Below are 18,767 nucleotides of genomic sequence, written 5' to 3'. Positions count from 1 at the left end.
CTTCCTGAAAATTTAACATCAGCTCTCACGAACTGGAAAAGTCAGCTCCAGCACACCACTATCTCAAAGGGTTATTTGAGAAATTGAAAATATACATAAAATGCTCAACACATGGTTTAACATATTGTAAATGTACAACAAATATGAGCTGTAATGACATGATAGTGATGCCATGTAGACCCAATATGAGATAAAACCCTACTAAACAAAATCCTGTAGTAAGATGCTCTCACTAGTAGCAACTAGTTGAGAAGAAAGTCACACTTCTTTCTTAATTTAATTTAGCTGAACCCTCCAGCTAACTTTTTAATACTCATGAAGCAGCACTCCAGGAAAGGGTTAAAAATAACTTAGTCTTGAGTCTTGTCCCTATTAGGACTCACAAAGGCCAACGACCTTGTGTAACAGTGCCTGAGTTTGTCTCCTATGTAATTGGACAATACTGGTATATACTTCATAGAATGGTAGTGAGGATTAAATAAGTTTGATATATTGTGCCCTACGCTTACTATATAGACATTAGCTCATATTTCTATTGAAATAAATAAGGAGGAATATTTTATTTCTATTGAAATAAAATAAGTTGAGGACCTTAGAGGTCCTCAACTTTGAATGTGTGTTAGAATGCTTCCAGAAGCTTTAGCAAATTACTGATGCCTGTGGAATTCTGGCTCTGGCCATAATGAATAATGGATGTCAGATCTTTTTCCTATACTAAACTGGATATATATAGCTATTAAACTGGTTAAATATATGAAGCACCCAATATATGAAGGCCCAAGAAGTACAGCAATGGAATTTAGGAACAAGCATTTTTTTCCCCCAATGTCTCTGTAAGTACATGTTTACTTGTCAAACCATGTGTCCTGCCTGAGTCTTGATTTGGTTCCAAAAACATGGATAAAATACATGCAGGGAGACTGAGAATCCCCAGAGTACTTTCATCATGCCTGACATTCAAATTCTTTCCCTACTATGAGCATTTATTGACCTAGTACAATCTAGTTTAATTTTCATTGGTAAATATAGAATACGTTACAAGAAATTATCATGAATATTTACTTTGTATTTTTCTTTCTATTCTAGGTATTATTTCATGGAGTGTCAGTATGCTTAATTACCTTGATTGTCAATAGATTTATTTTGCCAATGGCAGTCAGTAAACTAGGTAAGCCCTAGTAATTGCTAATTACTAGGTAAAATCTACTAATTACTAAGTAACCCCTTGTAATTACTATTAGTGAAGAGATAAACATTCTAAAAATGCTAAAGAATAGCTATTAATGAGGAAAGAAGCCACATAAATGAAAATCAGGTGTCTAATTGAAGAAGAAATTGGCTCTCTATATAAAAGCATATGAACAGGGGGTCCTGGGTAGCTCTGTTGGTTAAGCATCTGCCTTTGGCTCAGGTCATGATCCCAGGGTCCTGGGACAGAGTTCTGCATTGGGATCCATGCTCAGTGGGGAGTGAGATTCTCCCCCTCCTCCCCGCTTGTGCTCTCTCTCACTATCTCTGTCTCTCTCAAATAAACAAATTAAAAAAAAATTTTTTTTAAACATATAAACAGATTAGGCCAATAAGCTAATAAACTTTAAAAAGATTACTTATTTGCATTAGTCTAGTTTAAATAAAATAATACAATAAGTTTATTCAATTATTCAACAAACTTTTATTGAAAACTTCCTATATGCCAGGCACTATTCTAACTGATAATGATGCATTATGAAGACAGACAGGATTTCTGTGTCAGTGGAGCTTACACTGGAGAAAAAAGAAACAGACAGCAAGACAAATGAGGCAGGACCAGAGAGTCACATGCACAACAATGTAAACAAATTACACATACATAAGATAGAAAATACAATGGGTGCTAGGTTCCTGAGGAAGCTGAGTATATTCAAGGAAAGAGGGTTTGACCCTTTGAGAACAAGCAGATAGTGGAGAATGTCCAGATGGGAGAGATAGGAAGGGGTTAAGTAATGAAGGGCCTCGGATTTTAAGATTTTATTCTAAGGGCAAGAGGAATTTCTTGTCCAGTTTTAAGCAAGTGTAATTGTATGTTAACTCTAGTTCTGTGGATAAATGATTGAAGAGCAGAGAAGCAAAAATAGCAGTTGTAGGAGACAATTGCATTAAGTGGTTATGCCTGTTTTCATCTTCTATTTTTTAATTAGTTATTTTTTTAAATTTTATTAACATATAATGTATTGTTTGCTTCAGGGGTACAGGTCTGTGAATCACCAGTCCTGCACAATTCACAGTGCTCACCATAGCACATACCCTCCCCAGTGTCCATAACCCAGCCGCCCCATTTCTCTTACCAGCCTCCCCTCCAACAACCCTCATCGTCTATTTTTTAACAAGGGAAGAGTGGAGATCTAGAGAGGTAAATGTTCCTGCCCGAGGTCATGCAACAAGAGAACAGCAACTGAGGAACTAGAAACAAGCAGCCCTGATGCTTTCAACCCATTATACTCCCAACTGCTCTAATCGCCCTTTCCATTACACAGACCTTTCACCTTAACGCCATTTGTAATCAATCTGAGACTCCATCTTTACTGATGGCACCGCATTACCTAATCTGCCTGCCTGCCTTGTATTTGCAACCAAAACCTTTTTTCTTGTTAAAATTCTCTGAGCCTGGAGCTCCTGGGTGGCTCAGTGGGTTAAGCCTCTGCCTTCGGCCCAGGTCATGATCTCAGGGTCCTGGAATCGAGCCCCGCATCAGGCTCTCTGCTTGGCAGGGAGCCTGCTTCCCCCCCTCTCTCTGCCTGCCTCCCTGCCTACTTGTGGTCTCTCTCTCTCTCTGTCCAATAAAAGTAAATCTTTAAAAAAATAAAATAAAATTCTCTGAGCCTTAACATAGTAAATTGGGAAAACAAGATCAAAGAGGGGAAGTTTTGGCAAAGAGTATCACATGTTCTACTTAATAGCTAAATAAACTTAAAATTCTTACTGAGGAGCACCTATTTATTTGCACTGAGAGCAGTGAACATTTGCTCATGGAACATTATTGCTTTCCAAGGAAGCTTCTGTGGCTCATTAAAAGGACTTTGTATCTGATAGGAAGAGTCCTTCAAACCTTAATGAGGTCTGAAGACAAACATATATCATATACACTTATCATATACATATATATGATATTACATTTAGGTAGTATATATGTATATATCTATATTATATGTATATGTACATGTATATATGTACATATCTATATTGATGCCTCCTACATATGTATCTCCTGCATATTTGTATATCTACCTATATTCTGTGTTTTTGTAAATATGTACATATATATGGGATACGTATGTACATATATATGGGATACATATATGGGATATGGATGTATATGTAGGTAGTATAGATATACATATACACAGATACATATCTCCCACATGTATATCTCCTACATATATATCCCCTATATATGTACGTGTCATCTATTCTGTGTGCATATATATATGATATTACTATAGGAAATTGTAATTGGTCATGGTCATTGGACCATAAATTGCATGGTCATGGAAGCTGAGAAGTCCCAATATCTGTAGTCCAAAGGTCTGAGAACCAGGAAGGCCAATTAGTTTAAGTTCCTGTCCAAATGCAAAGGCAGGAGAGGACTGCTGTCCCAAATCAAAGACCGTGAGGCAGAGTGAATTTTCTTTTGTTCTATTCAGGACTCCAATGGTTTAGATGAGGCTTGCCGGCAGTGAGGAGGGCAATCTGCTTTACCCTTTCTACAATTTAAATGCTATTCTATCCAGAAACACCTTCACAGACACACCTAGAATAATATTACCAAATATCTGAGTATCCTTATCCCAGTCAAGATGACACATAAAAATAATCATGACACCTCTGTTCTTCTGTCTTCTCATCTAAAAACTGGGAAAAGGGACTTTTAAAAGATAGGTAAGGTAATCAAAGACTTAATACATTCAATGAACTATGAAGTGTTTTCTTAGCATATAGTAAGCTCTCGATAAATATTAACTATTACTGTTATTATTATGTACCTCAGCTTTTTTGAGGAGTGTGAAAGTCAAAAAGCTTGAAATTGTTAATGTTTCCATCATTAAACAATTTATGTTGAGTTTAACTTAAATAAAAAATAGTTGGTGGCAGTAGAAACAAAAGGAAACTACACAATCCATATCAAAATGGTGGTATCCCTATTATTGATAAAACATACTCTTCATACCAAAGGTCTTCGTGATGTCACATCAACAAAATATAAATCACTTTATTGTACATTTCAACACTTTCAAGAACTAACCAAATCTGCAGCCTCTGCACTCAAATTTGACAAAGATCTTGCTAATGCGGATTGGAATATGGTTGAAAAGGCAATTATACTTCAAAACCCATATGCGGTAAGCAAGTCATACCTTTTGTTTACTCCTTCAAAGTAGATATCATTACCTTAAGTCTTAGTTTTATTGTTACCTGTAATTGACAAGAGAGGTTGTATTGGTAACCCACTGTCATAATAGAAAGAAGGGAATCAGTGTTGTAAATTCAAAAGAAGTAACAGTGCTTTGGAGCTCCCTAGGAAAGATGCCATAAAGGCGGAGAGTGAGCCAGAGAAAATGGCTAGTGTTTTATTAGATGGACAGTGGACAGGTGCCCTTGTTCAGCATTTATTTAATATTTGTTTACACTACTATATATGCCAATTACTTGCTAGCCCTCATGATTAATATTGTTTTTTTATATCAAATAGCATTCAAAGCCAGTATCATTAGGCTTTAGGTGTGGGTAAGATGTCACCTCCTGCTTCTGAGATAGGCTTTAGAATCTCTGTGGTCAGACTTCTTAATCATTGAAGGGTATGTAACTCCCCAGTCAGTCATGGTTGCCATAAGGAGAAATAATAAAAGTTGTTCTGGAATCTTCTCGGTGCTACTGCTGCTGCTTTGCTATCTCCTATGTTACATCCAGTTTTCAATGCAGTGTTTCAATGCATACTGTATGATGCAGTTGTTGCAGTGTTTTGCTGAGTCTTACAATATGAGGAGCCAACTTCTAGGATTGTAGACATAAGATAATTGGTTTCTATAAAGTAGGATTCCACAAAATCCATTTCATATCCACTAACCAGTGCTGGAAGCGCCCCCTAGGGACCAAGCCCTCTGCCTGTAGGAATACTGCCGGGATTTCTGGATAATACAAGTACCAAGTCAAATCCAATTATTTCTATAGTAGCTCCCAATTTCTGGTTGTGGACTTTTACTAATCTGATTGCATGAGACTCTTCTAAAAAGCTTATTAAAATACGGCTTTATGGGGGGAGGAGTCAAGATGGCGGAGAAGTAGCAGGCTGAGACTACTTTGGGAGGCAGGAGATCAGCTAAATAGCTTATCTAAAGATTGCAAACACCTACAAATCCAACGGGAGATTGAAGAGAAGAAGAACAGCAATTCTAGAAACAGAAAATCAACCACTATCTGAAAGGTAGGACTGGCGGAAAAGTGAATCCAAAGCGACGGGAAGATAGACCGCGGGGGGAGGGGCCGGCTCCCGGCAAGCGGCGGAGCAACGGAGCAAAATCAGGACTTTTAAAAGTCTGTTCCGCTGAGGGACATCGCTCCAGAGGCTTAACTGGGGTGAAGCCCAGGCGGGGTCAGCGCGGCCTCAGGTCCCGCAGGGTCGCAGAAGGATCGGGGGTGTCAGAGTGTCGCAGAGCTTACCGGTATTAGAACGGGGAAGCCGGCTACAGAGACAGAGCCGAGGAGTGACTCTCAGCTCGGAGTCGCCTTGAACCGGTCGCAGGCTTGGTCAGCTCGGAGCGCGGCCGGAGGCCAGGGTGACAGGAGTCATTGGGCGCTGTTCTCTGAGGGTGCACTGAGGAGTGGGGCCCCGGGCTCTCGGCTCCTCCGGGCCGGAGACCGGGAGGCTGCCATCTTCATTCCTGTCCTCCGGAACTCTATGGAAAGCGCTCAGGGAACAAAAGCTCCCGAAAGCAAACCCGAGCTGATTACTCAGCTCGGCCCCGGGTAAGGGCGGTACAACTCCACCTGGGGCAAAGACGCTTGAGAATCACTACAACAGGCCCCTCCCCCAGAAGATCAATGGGAAACCCAGCCAGGACCAAGTTCACCTACCGAGGAGTGCAGTTTCAATACCAAGGAGAGCAGCGAAATTCCAGAGGAGAAGAAAGCAAAGCACGGAACTCATGGCTTTCTCCCCATGATTTTTTAGCCTTGCAGTTAATTTAATTTTTTTTTCTTTTTCAATTTTCTTTTCTTTTTCTCTTCTTCTGCTAAATTTTTTAACTTTTACCGTTTTCTTTTTTAACGTTTTTTAAATAGTTTATCTAATATATATATATTTTTCCTCTTTTTATATTTTTTATCGGCTTTCTTTTTTTAAATAGTTTCTTTTTTTTTTTTTCTTTTTGAACCCCTTTTTATCCCCTTTCTCCCCCCTCACGATTTGGGATCTCTTCTGATTTGGCTAAAGCATATTTTCCTGGGGTTGTTGCCACGTTTTAGTATTTTACTTGCTCCTTCATAAACTCTTATCTGGACAAAATGACAAGGTGGAAAAATTCACAACAAAAAAAAGAACAAGAGGCAGTACCAAAGGCTAGGGACCTAATCAATACAGACATTGGTAATATGTCAGATCTAGAGTTCAGAATGACGATTCTCAAGGTTCTAGCCGGGCTTGAAAAAGGCATGGAAGATATTAAAGCAACCCTCTCAGGAGATATAAAAGCCCTTTCTAGAGAAAGAAAAGAACTAAAATCTAACCAAGTGGAAATCAAAAAAGCTATTAATGAGGTGCAATCAAAAATGGAGGCTCTCACTGCTAGGATAAATGAGGCAGAAGAAAGAATTAGCGATATAGAAGACCAAATGACAGAATGAAGAAGCTGAGCAAAAGAGGGACAAACAGCTACTGGACCACGAGGGGAGAATTCGAGAGATAAGTGACACCATAAGACGAAACAACATTAGAGTAATTGGGATTCCAGAAGAAGAGGAAACAGAGAGGGGAGCAGAAGGTATATTGGAGAGAATTATTGGAGAGAATTTCCCCAATATGGCAAAGGGAACAAGCATCAAAATTCAAGAGGTTCAGAGAACCCCCCTCAAAATCAATAAGAATAGGTCCACACCCCGTCACCTAATAGTAAAATTTACAAGTCTTAGTGACAAAGAAAAGATCCTGAAAGCAGCCCGGGAAAAGAAGTCTGTAACATACAATGGTAAAAATATTAGATTGGCAGCAGACTTATCCACAGAGACCTGGCAAGCCAGAAAGAGCTGGCATGATATATTCAGAGTACTAAATGAGAAAAACATGCAGTCAAGAATACTATATCCAGCTAGGCTATCATTGAAAATAGAAGGAGAGATTAAAAGCTTCCAGGACAAACAAAAACTGAAAGAATTTGCAAATACCAAACCAGCTCTACAGGAAATATTGAAAGGGGTCCTCTAAGCAAAGAGAGACCCTAAAAGGAGTAGATCAGAAAGAAACAGAGACAATATACAATAACAGTCACCTTACAGGCAATACAATGGCACCAAATTCATATCTCTCAATACTTACCCTGAATGTTAATGGGCTAAATGCCCCAATTAAAAGACACAGGGTATCAGAATGGATCAAAAAACAAAACCCATCTATATGTTCCTACAAGAAACTCATCTTAAACCCGAAGACACCTCCAGGTTTAAAGTGAGGGGGTGGAAAAGAATTTACCATGCTAATGGACATCAGAAGAAAGCAGGAGTGGCAATCCTTATATCAGATCAATTAGATTTTAAGCCAAAGACTATAATAAGAGATGAGGAAGGACACTATATCATACTCAAAGGAACTGTCCAACAAGAAGATCTAACAATTTTAAATATCTATGCCCCTAACGTGGGAACAGCCAACTATATAAACTAATTAATAACAAAATCAAAGAAACACATCGACAAGAATACAATAATAGTAGGGGATTTTAACACTCCCCTCACTGAAATGGACAGATCATCCAAGCAAAAGATCAACAAGGAAATAAAGGCCTTAAATGACACACTGGACCAGATGGACATCACAGATATATTCAGAACATTTCATCCCAAAGCAACAGAATACACATTCTTCTCTAGTGCACATGGAACATTCTCCAGAATAGATCACATTCTTGGTCCTAAATCAAGTCTCAACCGGTATCAAAAGATTGGGATCATTCCCTGCATATTTTCAGACCACAATGCTCTAAAGCTAGAACTCAATAACAAGAGGAAATTTGGAAAGAACCCAAATACATGGAGACTAAACAGCATCCTTCTAAAGAATGAATGGGTCAACCAGGAAATTAAAGAAGAATTGAAAAAATTTATGGAGGGGCGCCTGGGTGGCTCAGTGGGTTGAGCCGCTGCCTTCGGCTCAGGTCATGATCCCAGGTCCTGGGTTCGGGCCCCACATCGGGCTTTCTGCTCAGCAGGGAGCCTGCTTCCTCCTCTCTCTCTGCCTGCCTCTCTGCCTACTTGTGATTTCTCTCTGTCAAATAAATAAATAAAATCTTTAAAAAAAAAAAAAAAGAAAAGAAAAGAAAAAATTTATGGAAACAAATGATAATGAAAACACAACGGTTCAGAATCTGTGGGACACAACAAAGGCAGTCCTGAGAGGAAAATATATAGCGGTACAAGCCTTTCTCAAGAAACAAGAAAGGTCTCAGGTACACAACCTAACCCTACACCTAAAGGAGCTGGAGAAAGAACAAGAAAGAAACCCTAAACCCAGCAGGAGAAGAGAAATCATAAAGATTAGAGCAGAAATCAATGAAATAGAAACCAAAAAAACAATAGAACAAATCAACGAAACTAGGAGCTGGTTCTTTGAAAGAATTAATAAGATTGATAAACCCCTGGCCAGACTTATCAAAAAGAAAAGAGAAAGGACCCAAATAAATAAAATCATGAATGAAAGAGGAGAGATCACAACGAACACCAAAGAAATACAGACAATTATAAGAACATACTATGAGCAACTCTACGCCCACAAATTTGACAATCTGGAAGAAATGGATGCATTCCTAGAGACATATAAACTACCACAACTGAACCAGGAAGAAATAGAAAGCCTGAACAGACCCATAACCAATAAGGAGATTGAAACAGTCATCAAAAACCTCCAAACAAACAAAAGCCCTGGGCCAGACAGCTTCCCGGGGAATTCTACCAAACATTTAAAGAAGAACTAATTCCTATTCTCCTGAAACTGTTCCAAAAAATAGAAATAAAAGGAATACTTCCAAACTCATTTTATGAGGCCAGCATCACCTTGATCCCAAAACCAGACAAGGATCCCAACAAAAAAGAGAACTACAGACCAATATCCTTGATGAACACAGATGCAAAAATTCTCGCCAAAATACTAGCCAATAGGATTCAACAGTACATTAAAAGGATTATTCACCACGACCAAGTGGGATTTATTCCAGGGCTGCAAGGTTGGTTCAACATCCGCAAATCAATCAATGTGATACAACACATTAATAAAAGAAAGAACAAGAACCATATGATACTCTCTATAGATGCTGAAAAAGCATTTGACAAAGTACAGCATTCCTTCCTGATCAAAATTCTTCAAAGTGTAGGGATAGACGGCACATACCTCAATATTATCAAAGCCATCTATGAAAAACCCACCGCAAATATCATTCTCAATGGAGAAAAACTGAAAGCTTTTCTGCTAAGGTCAGGAACATGGCAGGGATGTCCGTTATCACCACTGCTATTCAACATAGTACTAGAAGTCCTAGCCTCAGCAATCAGACAACAAAAGGAAATTAAAGGCATCCAAATCAGCAAAGAAGAAGTCAAACTATCACTCTTCGTAGATGATATGATACTATATGTCGAAAACCCAAAAGACTCCACTCCAAAACTGCTAGAACTTGTACAGGAATTCAGTAAAGTGTCAGGATATAAAATCAATGCACAGAAATCAGTTGCATTTCTCTACACCAACAACAAGACAGAAGAAAGAGAAATCCCATTTACAATTGCACCCAAAACTATAAGATACCTAGGAATAAACCTAACCAAAGAGACTAAGAATCTATACTCAGAAAACTATAAAGTACGCATGAAAGAAATTGAGGAAGACACAAAGAAAAGGAAAAATGTTCCATGCTCCTGGATTGGAAGAATAAATATTGTGAAAATGTCTATGCTACCTAAAGCAATCTACACATTTAATGCAATTCCTATCAAATACTATCCATTTTTTTCAAAGAAATGGAACAAATAATCCTAAAATTTATATGGAACCAGAAAAGACCTCGAATAGCCAAAGGAATATTGAAAAAGAAAGCCAAAGTTGGTGGCATCACAATTCTGGACTTCAAGCTCTATTACAAAGCTGTCATCATCAAGACAGCATGGTACTGGCACAAAAACAGACACATAGATCAATGGAACAGAATAGAGAGCCCAGAAATGGACCCTCAACTCTATGGTCAACTCATCTTCGACAAAGCAGGAAAGAATGTCCAATGGAACAAAGACAGCCTCTTCAATAAATGGTGTTGGGAAAATTGGACAGCCACATGCAGAAAAATGAAATTGGATCATTTCCTTACACCACACACGAAAATAGACTCAAAATGGATGAAGGATCTCAATGTGAGAAAGGAATCCATCAAAATCCTCGAGGAGAACACAGGCAGCAACCTCTTCGACCTCAGCCGCAGCAACATCTTCCTAGGAACATCACCAAAGGCAAGGGAAGCAAGGGCAAAAATGAACTTTTGGGATTTCCTCAAGATCAAAAGCTTTTGCATAGCAAAGGAAACAGTTAACAAAACCAAAAGACAACTGACAGAATGGGAGAAGATATTTGCAAATGACATATCAGATAAAGGGCTAGTGTCCAAAATCTATAACGAACTTAGCAAACTCAACACCCAAAGAACAAATAATCCAATCAAGAAATGGGCAGAAGACATGAACAGACATTTCTGCAAAGAAGACATCCAGATGGCCAACAGACACATGAAAAAGTGCTCCATATCACTCGGCATCAGGGAAATACAAGTCAAAACCACCATGAGATATCACCTCACACCAGTCAGAATGGCTAAAATTAACAAGTCAGGAAATGACAGATGCTGGCGAGGATGCGGAGAAAGGGGAACTCTCCTACACTGTTGGTGGGAATGCAAGCTGGTGCAACCACTCTGGAAAACAGCATGGAGGTTCCTCAAAATGTTGAAAATAGAACTACCCTATGACCCTGCAATTGCACTGCTGGGTATTTACCCTAAAGATACAAACGTAGTGATCCGAAGGGGCACGTGCACCCGAATGTTTATAGCAGCAATGTCTACAATAGCCAAACTATGGAAAGAACCTAGATGTCCATCTACAGACGAATGGATAAGGAAGATGTGGTATATATACACAATGGAATACTATGCAGCCATCAAAAGAAATGAAATCTTGCCATTTGCGACGACGTGGATGGAACTAGAGGGTATCATGCTTAGCGAAATAAGTCAATCGGAGAAAGACAACTATCATATGATCTCCCTGATATGAGGGAGAGGAGATGCAACATGGGGGGTTGAGGGGGTAGGAGAAGAGTAAATGAAACAAGATGGGATTGGGAGGGAGACAAACCATAAGTGACTCTTAATCTCACAAAACAAACTTGAGGGTTGATGGGGGGAGGGGGTTGGGAGAGGGGGGTGGGGTTATGGATATTGGGGAGGGTATGTGCTATGGTGAGTGCTGTGAAGTGTGTAAACCTGGCGATTCGCAGACCTGTACCCCTGGGGATAAAAATATATGTTTATAAAGCTGTAAAAAAAAAAAAAAAGAAAAAAGAAAGGATGAATACCCAAGTTTTGTAGCAACATGGACGGGACTGGAAGAGATTATGCTGAGTGAAATAAGTCAAGCAGAGAGAGTCAATTATCATATGGTTTCACTTATTTGTGGAGCATAACAAATAGCATGGAGGACAAGGGGAGATGGAGAGGAGAAGGGAGTTGAGGGAAATTGGAAGGGGAGGTGAACCATGAGAGACTATGGACTCTGAAAAACGATCTGAGAATTTTGAAGGGGTCGGGGGTGGGAGGTTGGGGGCACCAGGTGGTGGGTATTGTAGAGGGCACGGATTGCATGGAGCACTGGGTGTGGTGCAAAAATAATGAATACTGTTATGCTGAAAAAATAAAAAATTTAAAAAAAAAATTAAAAAAAAAAAACGGCTTTATTTCCCAGCCCCACTCAGGAGATTCTAATAATCCAGATGGTCTGCGGTGAGTTGCAGGAATATGTGTTTTTATTCCATTTACCCAGCTGAATCTAGTGCAAAGTCAAGGCTGAGGCCCCCACTCTGATACTTGGTCTGTTTCAGAAGGCAGAGGATCAAACATGGGGGATATTATGGTGTTATGGATAGAGCACTGGCCTTGGACTCAGAAAATCTGGGCTCATAACCTGGCTTTCTCACTTAATAAATAGCTTTGTGATCTTGAGCAATTCTTCTATTTTCTCTGAGCTTCAGCTTTTCTCTGCTGTAAAATGAAGTTATCCATAATCCCCATCTCCCAATGCTAAGTTCATTTTCTACTCTACCTTAAGTGATTAGGTTAAGGCAGTGATTGTCAAACTTCAGCAGCAGCAGGAATCATGGAATGCTTTGTAAAAACACAGATTGCTGCCCTTTTCCCCAGACTTCCTGATTTAGCAGGTCTGCAGTGGGGTCTGGGAATGTGCATTTCTAACAATTTCCACGTGACGCTGAGGCTGCTCAGAGTCCACACTTTCAGAACCATTGGTTTAAAATGGGATCATATATACGGTAGCTTTTATAAAATGTCAACAATGCCATGTAAATGTAAAAACAGGATATAACGTCTTTCCTCCAAAAGTGGCAATTATTTTACTTTCTAGATAACTGTGAAATGATGAGGAAACTCATCTGAACTCTTCTTCTATATTTAACAGGTTTTCTATAATTTTTCGAACCAAATTTTTAGGTGAATTGTTTGAGGGTTATGCTAAATAATATCTTAATATTCATGTATTTGGGGTTTTTTGTTTTTGTTTCTGTTTCACTTAGTTGAACCAAGGAGAACAAACAGAACATCAAAAGGTGACGTGTCTAAACTGTAACAAGGAGATAGACGAGACCCTTAACATTGAAGCAACGGAGCTGGCCAACAGGCGTCTCTTGTCGGCACAAATAGTACTTGATCATACACTTTCAAAATGATATTTGGGCCTAAAATTATCCTGAAAACTTTGTCCTTCGCTAAAGACATCTGTTTTTGTTTTGTTTTGTTTTGTTTGTCTTGTTTTTTAAGCCATCTTGATTTATGCTTACCTGCATAGCTTAAGAGATTGTTACAAAGGCAAAGGAAAGTTTGGAGCTATCTTAGGAATCCATTTGACTGCCAAAAGAAAGAAAAGGGAAATAGATCCATCCAAATTAGCATAAGTAAAAGGTGATTTATTAAGAGGATTTGGGAATTTCACAGACCCCCAAGGCAGGAATTACAGGGGAACTGAATATTCAGGTGTGTTATGCAACCATTTCCACACCACACATCTCTGGCTCTACGCCAGTTTTTTAGGAACGATACCAATTCTGCTAATAGCTTTAGGTACAGAGTAGTTTTCAGATCAAATCTTGGATAAAGGTTAGAGAAATTCGTGGCACAGCAGCATCCTAGACTCTGTGGAAAACTGCTAATAGGCAGGGGCGCCTGGGTGGCTTAGTGGGTTAGGCCACTGCCTTTGGCTCAGTTCATGGTCCCGGCGTCCTGGGGTCGAGCCCCACATCGGGCTCTGTGCTCTCTCGGCAGGGAGCTTGCTTCCCTTCCACTCTCTCTGCCTGCCTCTCTGCCTACTTGTGATCTCTGTCAAATAAGTAAATAAATAAATCTTAAAAAAAAAAAAAAACTGCTAATAGGCTGTTTACCATTTACTATCCAGGTCAGGATCTTAACTCCTTGCCATGACTCATGCTCTCAAAATGTTCATGGTGGGCCTTCCTCACTGCCTATGGACTCTCATGCATGTCTCAGCTATTCCAGCCATACAGAATTCCAAGCATTCTACCTGTTCATTCTCACTTGGGAAATGGAAGGCCTATAGGGTACAATTGTTCTCTCTTCGGCATTAGTCCTAGCAGGGAGGTTGACTCTCAAAGGCAGCTTTTCCAAGGACCTAAATAATTTCTTTAAGCAACTGAGGCAGTGCCATGAAGAATGAACTTATGCCCATATAGTGCTTTGCTCCACCAGCAGATTTTATATCATATCATATCTTAGAGTCATCTCCAGATTTTTTATTTATTTCAGGAAAATACAGTATTCAAGAACCCTCCAAATCAATACAGGAGAATCCGTTTTAAGTCTTGCTTTCATTAATAATGTGACTCAGAACTTATTCTTTTTAGTCTCTTTTCTCCCCATCTGTAAAATAGGAAAATGCTAACTGCAAGACCTCTTTGATTTTTTTCCACTTTGGATATCCTATGTTTTCAGGAATATACATTCCATGTACTTTTTTTTATTTCTTGCCCTACATGTTAGTTTTCTACCATTATATTTTTGTTGATTTTTTGCTATGTATTGGGTCTTAACCAGGAAATCCTATTTTTTTAAAGTAGGTAGGATCTTTCTGTTCTGTTCTCCAGCTCTTTATCTCATCTCACATCTTTTTTGCACTTCTTTGTTCTGGCCTATCTTCATGTTTACCTTGGTTTGTTAATTTGGTTTCTGCAATCTCAATTCTAATGCTCACTGTTCCAACCATCATATTAATCAGTCTATTACAATTTTCAAAGCTGTGAGAGCTTTTATTTAAATCTCAGCCAGTTATTATTAACCGGAGCAATACCCTCACTACTGTTGTACATTAGAAGAGGAAGCACAGTATGATGAAACAGTGTGGTAAAGGAGAGGCAACATTCCCAACCATAAAGTGAAGGGGAGACAGGCTTTAAATTCAGAGAAAACTGAGTTTCTAATGTGATCTTGGGAAAAACTCTTAATCCTCTGAGTCTCAGCTTTCTCATCTGTGAAATACAGATTAGAATATTTTCCCCATAAATTTCTTGCAAGAATTAAATAATTCTATGCAAAATATATATAAATCAGTTAATTTCATAGTATGGTAGGTCACCCAATAAATGGCAGTTACTTTAAGGTATCAACCATTCTCTAAATTCTTCTTACATTTTGGTATGGATGATCAATTAAGAATTAACATTTTTCTAGAGTCTGTTTTGTCATTTGTGCTGCTAAGCTTTCATGAGTTCTACACTACTTTCAGCTTCCTTATTTTTCAACAGACTATGGTGTTTCCCTTCAAGGATATTGATAACATGTTAATCTCACATTATTTTATAAGTATTTTAACTAAGTTTAAGAAGAAGAACGTTACTCTGTTGAGTTCCTGTGTTACAGACAAATGACCTTTGTTACCTCATTCTTTTTTTTCAAGATTTTATTTATTTATTTGATATAAAGAGAGATCACAAGTAGACAGAAAGGCAGGCAGAGAGAGAGGGCAAAGCAGGCTCCCTGCTAAGCAGAGAGCCCAATACAGGGCTTGATCCCAGGACTCTAAGATCATGACCCAAACCAAAGGCAGAGGCTTAACCCACTGAGCCACCCAGACACTCTTGTTGCCTCATTCTTAAACCTAGTTTTATTCTGGGGCACCTGGGTGGCTCAGTCAGTCATCAGCTAAAGTCATGATCCCAGAGTCCTGGGATCGAGTCCTACATCAGGCTCCCTGCTCAGTGGGGAGTCTGCTTCTCCCTGCCTCTGCCCCTCCCCACTGCTTATTCATTCTCTCTCTCTCTCTCTCTAATAAATAAATAAGATCTTTTTAAAATATTAGTTATATCCCATTCTGGTATCGCTCAAGAGCAAAACTGCATTTTAATATCCATAAATGATGGTGCAGATGTGTTCTATGGAAGCAAAAGTCTTTACTTATATCATACATTCCAATTCAGGAAGCTGGTCTGTGCAATGATTTTGGACAGTGTTCAGCACACTGCGGCCGGGCCAGTGTCGGACGGGGTGCTCCTCCAGCATCAGAGTTAGTGCCGGAAGCAAAGTGGATCTCAGTATATGGACCAAGTGAACAAATGACTGCTCTCTGCACCACAGCAGCAGTCCATTTAATGCTGAAATAGACTAGAGAAAACAGAGTTGTGTTGTCAAAATATTTGCAAAAATGAAATCAAAGTTATAAAGCAGGGTTCCCCACAATAGCAGTTCTCAGAGTCTCTAATTTTCTAAGGTGCGTCATAAACTGTTAAGATGGGGATACACTCGCAGCAGAAGGTTCCCAAAGCTATTTGGCCACAGAATGCCACTTATTTTTGAAAGTCTAATTAACATCTAGGGGGAACCTAATTTCCTGCAGAACCAGTTTGGTTTTACCCAAAGCTCGGACGGGCCTTCCGCACTGATGGCAAGGTCTGGACTGCCTAGAAACGTTCTTTTTATAGAGATAGTAGATTATTTAGGGATTTTTTACTTCTTTCTCACAGACTACCTTTCCATAAAGGAAACACTAAGTTATTGTTATTGTCATTGTCGTTATTATTGTCATCCATGCTCTATCATAATCTTCCCCTTTCTTTTAGGCGAGCTACCAGAGACAATACAGGAATGAGACTCTGTCCCAGAGTGCAGTCCAGGTGCTGGTCGGTGCCGCGGGAAGCTTTGGAGAGAAGAAGGGAGAGTAAGTACACTGGCAAGAGAAAGCTTCCATCCTAAGCCCCTGCATTTAAGAAATGGTGCAAGTGAGTTTGCTTTTGCTCTTTCTGGTAACCTGGGATCATCTGGTAACACGTGTGCAAGCCACAGCCTGCTCTGCACCCCCAAATCAGGCCAAATCACTTCCTTTCAGTTTCCCAGCTTGCTCTCCTTATTCAGACTCCTGCAAATTTGAATGTGTTGCTGTTGCTAGCTGAGACGCTCTTCCCTTCCTCATTTTGCCCCCAAAGCTGAGCTGTGGTAGAACACTCTTCCTTTTAGACTGCTTGAATGCCTCACTAAGTTCAAAGACTCCGTTAATTCCTCCAAACACATCAGTGCATATTCTCTCTTAATACCCAGCATAGTTTTGTAATAGCTTCTTTTGCTGTAAGCCTCTGTACTACATGGCAAGTTCCTTGAAACCCACGTGTTAGCTTCAGATCCCCACGGAAGGATGAAGGGTATATGATGGGGCTAAGAGGAGAGTTAAACTGCCCTGCAGTTAACAACGATGTTCCCCCAAAGCCCGGACATAATATAACTTCTTCTTCTAAACCACACTCCTTGGTCCCCTGGGTGGCTCAGTTGGTTAAGTATCTGCCTTCAGCTCAGGTCATGGTTCCTCGGTCCTGGGATGGAGCCCACATCAGGGTCCCCACTCAGCAGGGACTCTGCTTCTCCCTCTGCCTGCTGCTCACCCTTCTTGTGCTTTCTCTGTCTCTCTGTCTCTCTGTCTCTCTCTTGTGTGCGCACGCACACTCTGGCAAATAAATAAAATCTTTAAAAAATAAAAATAAAATAGGGATGCCTGGGTGGCTCAGTCAGTTAGGCTGCTGCCTTTGGCTCAGGTCGTGATCCCAGGGTCCTGGGATCGAGTCCTTCATCAGGCTCCTTGCTCGGCAGGGAGCCTGCTTCTCTCTCTGCCTCTGCCTGCCTCTCTGCCTGCTTGTGTGCTCTCTCTCTCTCTGACAAACAAATAAATAAATAAAATCTTTAAAAAGAAAAATAAAAAATAAAATAAAATAAACCACACTCCTAGCATTGAAGACACCAAAATTCCCTGCTCGAATGGTCCCAAAGCTCGCTCGTCAGGTCTTCTTGGGCCTTTCCCCCGGGCCGTTATCTCAAGGGCAGACGGGGCCTTTGGTGTGTCTATGCTGAAAGCTAAGAGCAGCATCAGGCCGGTGTCCACTCCCCAGCGCTGGCTTGTGACACAGAGAGCGATAAAGCCCTGTGTGGGAAGGGAAGCAGCCGGACGCCGGAGCGCAGTCTCATTAAAGTTGGGAGTACGGATTTCAAAGAGTGAAAGATATTGCATTTCAAGCCTAGCCATACAAATCCTTATGACATACTTGTCAAGGAAGTAAGATAAAATACATCTGGCTTAAGATTTCGTTTTCTTGATGAATGAGTTGTAAGGACAAGGGCGTCCGTTTGCCCCTCACTCTAGGCCATTCAGATGCTTACAGGAAGGAGACGGGGATGGAGGGCTGGCCAAATGTGAACACTTAGAAACAGTGTGACGCACACTTTAAAGAAGTGGACAGCAAAAGTTTTTTAAATGGATGAATAAATAACATGCTGAAAAGCATTATCACTGCATTGTTCAGGAGAAGTTAAAATTAAAAAAAAAAAAAAAAGCAGTATAGAGCAAGTCAACCCATTGCCTTGATTTTTCCTCTTTAACTCCTCCAGGAAGGCAGAAGCAATGTATGCCTAGGAAGACCCAGAACAAGGAGGTCAACACTGGGGAGAAGAGAGTTAAAGGGTTGAAAGGATTTCTAGTGGACAACAAAGGCACATTTTAGAATGTATTATTTTTTAGCGATTCATAAATGAGATAAATATTATATACTAATATGTGCAAAGGTACATGGCAGGCACTGTGGGGAGTATCAACATTAGTGGAATGGTGGTCCAATCTCCAGAGAAGTAACTCTTAATTACACTTAGAGTCAGTACTTGCCTTGCAGTTGACTTTGCCATTTGCTGCTCATTCCAGCAACGCCCCATGCG

The 18,767-nt window shown here is 40.0% G+C and overlaps 1 protein-coding gene across 6 annotated transcripts in view; it reads left to right on the top strand.

Moving 5' to 3' along the window:
* Positions 1 to 18,767, top strand: part of SLC9C1 (solute carrier family 9 member C1) — a 96,926-nt gene that overhangs the window by 35,583 nt on the left and 42,576 nt on the right. For 5 of the 6 annotated variants that reach the window (XM_047724622.1, XM_047724654.1, XM_047724615.1 and 2 more), the window contains exons 12-15: positions 1,087 to 1,168; positions 4,210 to 4,376; positions 13,088 to 13,213; positions 16,637 to 16,734. In XM_047724622.1, coding sequence (XP_047580578.1) covers positions 1,087 to 1,168; positions 4,210 to 4,376; positions 13,088 to 13,213; positions 16,637 to 16,734 — 473 coding nt within the window. The remainder of the gene's footprint in view (positions 1 to 1,086; positions 1,169 to 4,209; positions 4,377 to 13,087; positions 13,214 to 16,636; positions 16,735 to 18,767) is intronic. The other variant, XM_047724646.1, reaches the window with a different exon arrangement.

Source organism: Lutra lutra, chromosome 1 (assembly GCF_902655055.1).
Source record: "Lutra lutra chromosome 1, mLutLut1.2, whole genome shotgun sequence".
Lineage (NCBI taxonomy): Eukaryota > Metazoa > Chordata > Mammalia > Carnivora > Mustelidae > Lutra > Lutra lutra.
Note: the sequence above shows the minus strand (reverse complement) of the source record. Positions and strands in the feature narration are given on the sequence as shown.